Raw genomic sequence first — 3,171 nt, forward strand, 5'->3', positions numbered from 1 at the left:
TAAAAGCAATTGCCATACGGCGTCCTCAGCTCGCAGTCCAACGATATGGTAGATCGTGGCAGTAAGACAGTAGGCAACTGCCTTGAAACCAAAACCCACTTAACCTACAGCAAGGTAGTCTGTCCACTCTCCTAAAACTATTGGTACAAATAACTACACAAATAACTACAAAATAACTACACAAAATCTCTATACTATTCTTGAGCCAAGTAACATGTTGTCACCATTTCCATTATTCTAATTTTGCCGCATGAAACGGTATTCCTATTCGCGGTAGATGCCTAGGTGTACGGAGTGTATGTTCTGGCCCTCGTAGTTCGTGGTGTCCGATACGGTCCTGTGAAATCACGCTTTTTCTGACCATTCGATGGCGATTTAATTGGTGCTTGCTGATGTGTCCTTTGTTCGTCAGTAACTTAAGTAGCTTCACCCCTGCCTGCAGAGACCATGTTTGGCTACCACCTAAGGCAGTGAAATGCGAACATCAGAACGGTAACCCGTCAGTCTACTGTTTACCTACCAAATTTGGCGTAAACTGGTGGGTGCGGCGCTAGATTTCAAGAACATGCATCTTATCTAACAAACGGATACCGTAAAGACAAGATAAAACGATACATTTTGCGTCTCCTGCGTCTAAATGTAACCCTGTTGTTCTCTTTTAGGCCTTCTCTATCAAAAGCCACGAGTCTCTGTATTAACCATGGATGTTGAAGCTGTTATCCTGATATGTTCCATAAGGAACCGGATTTGAATTAAGTCAGCACTGAGGGCGTTTATCGCATACTGGTTTGTTTAATTTGAGCAAAAAAGAAGTGTGATTTATCGTAAAATAATATCTTCTATATAAAAGGATGGGGTTATCAGGTGGGACATAGCAAGGCTGGGGACGACTACCAAATTACAAAAGTTCACAGCTTATTCTTGTGACAAGGGTCAAAAATTAAATTCTCGTTTGCTCCGTATGGTGAAGTGCGTAGAAGGCCCCTTTGGCTTGCAGGAGAGCTGCGGGTGCCCCAGCCTCAATTTTACGTCCATTCTCCATAACGACAATTTTGTCGACATTTTCCACGGTTGTCAACCGATGAGCTACTACAATGGATGTGCATGTGCCCACAATTCCGTCCAGAGCCTGTTGCACGATGCGTTCACTTTCGTTGTCCAACGCTGATGTGGCTTCGTCCAATAGTAGTAAAGCCGGTTTTCGAATCAAAGCTCGAGCGATGGCAACTCGCTGCTTTTGTCCACCGGACAGCTTCCCACCCCGTGCTCCTACTTGTGTATCATAACCCTGGAAAAGTCACAAGAAAATAAGAAGTTCTTGTAAGCAAAAACACTTTGAGCACAAGGAAAAAAGGGCCCCATGTGTTTGGTAGGTTTGTAAAAGGGATAAACTGTGAAAGTGATAAAAACCTTGCGAACCACAAACAAGGAGTGATCGTTAATTAATACCGAGCTCAAGCATTATGGTGAATTGATACGGAAAAGTCAAGTGACTCATGGACGGCTCGGTTTTATGATATTGAATTCGACTGACTTATCTATGTGAGACTAGTGGCTTATTGCGGTGAGGTTTTTTTTACATACAAATCGTCGTGAGGTAAACAGAGGTATGGATTTCACTGAAAACACTGACAGTAGTACGAGGTCTATAATATGCGACCCAAATACTCATGTGACCTTGTAAGCAGTATAACGAAATGCCTAAAATAAACAACACGTGTGAAACTGAAGCCTAAATGTTGCATTTGCCACGCGCTGAATGAAGATGCAAAGGATTGTAACCATCAAGAGGTTTCGCCCAGAATGGCCCATATCGTCCTGCTAGGAGACAGAAACAGAACCATCTACTTGGACAACTTCAAAACGAATTTAAACCATGTCAGTCATGCATCAGACCGTCACTAAAGTACGAAAGCCCTACCATTCCTGTCCGTTTGTTATGTAATAGAGTTAACTTATGCGGTACTGTATCGTTTTCTTCGTAGAAATAAAATTCAGCCGATTGTGTACTCGGGTGACTGTATCTTAAAATCCCATCCATAAATACACGGACGGCTTTTATTCGTGAAGGTGGTGGAAGAAAGTTATCGATCGTTTCATGTAGTTCCCCGGAAGTGGTTCAACGTGCGGGATGCGATTTGATGACATTTTTGACACTACCTGATTTCAGGTGCAAAGAGGGAGCAAACCAGATGAAGATCGCTATCCGTGAAAAATTTCTGTGGGGTAACAGTAGGGTTAAACATCTTGCGGAATACACAAAAATCTTTAGGGTATGAATTAATTACAACATATTTTCGGCGTTTATCAGCTGTCACTCTTCAGGGTTCCTTGTATATGGTGACTGCAAACACTAGCGTCAGTGGGAACGTGTTGTGAAGTTCCAGTGATGTCCATCGATAAGTTTGGCTATCAGAAGGCGATTCTTATTTTACCACTTTTCAGACATTCGGAACTCAGATAAGACGAGAATGCAGGGCGTCATAGTTCTGGGATGATCAATTGAGCGATGAGAGACAAGAAGCTATCAAACGACACGATCAATTCTTCCTGCCTTAAATACAATATCTAGAAGCATCGTTTGGTATTGGCACCATAGCCCCCAAGAAGCGGTTGAAACGATTGCACGACCTATGAGCTGAGTGAATCGGCCCAACTTGGTGAACTGACGGTGATTGCAGCAAGGAACAGCCTGGATAATAGGTGAGGATTCGAATACATCTCATCTGCCTAGACCTCAAAATTAACATCCTGGAAATATTCACACACCAGACCTAAAAACATGGCGTTTTGGTTTAGTTACAGTAATAACAGATTTGTTTCAGCGACAAGCCACTCGTAAACTTGGGCCTCCAACTGATCACAGAAACTGCACTGTCGCACACGGCTCAACGACAGTCAGGCTGAGTAATATGGCTCAACAGACGTTTCTTCATCTAGGAAAATTCGAAATCAGCGGGATATGCAGGGCTAGTCGTTTTACTAATATGCACAAGGAAATAACCAACCATGCTATGACCTTATGGGTCATTCTCACATCTCAATACAAATAACGATGTCAAGCAATGACGAATGAATATCCACTTGCTTCATTGTTGAATTATCCAGCAAAATGAAGTTAAATATTCCGTGACAATATTGCGAGACCCATCAAACGCGAGAAAATCGGGA

At 42.6% G+C, this 3,171-nt stretch overlaps 1 protein-coding gene across 1 annotated transcript; it reads right to left on the reverse strand.

Moving 5' to 3' along the window:
• Positions 1–940: 940 nt before the first annotated feature.
• On the reverse strand, positions 941–1,288 carry T265_15838 (hypothetical protein; the record flags this gene model as incomplete). Its single annotated transcript, XM_009179223.1, has 1 exon — positions 941–1,288. A coding segment is annotated over one exon (348 nt), but the record flags the coding sequence as incomplete, so codon positions are not given.
• Positions 1,289–3,171: the final 1,883 nt, after the last annotated feature.

Source organism: Opisthorchis viverrini, assembly GCF_000715545.1.
Source record: "Opisthorchis viverrini unplaced genomic scaffold opera_v5_1274, whole genome shotgun sequence".
Lineage (NCBI taxonomy): Eukaryota > Metazoa > Platyhelminthes > Trematoda > Opisthorchiida > Opisthorchiidae > Opisthorchis > Opisthorchis viverrini.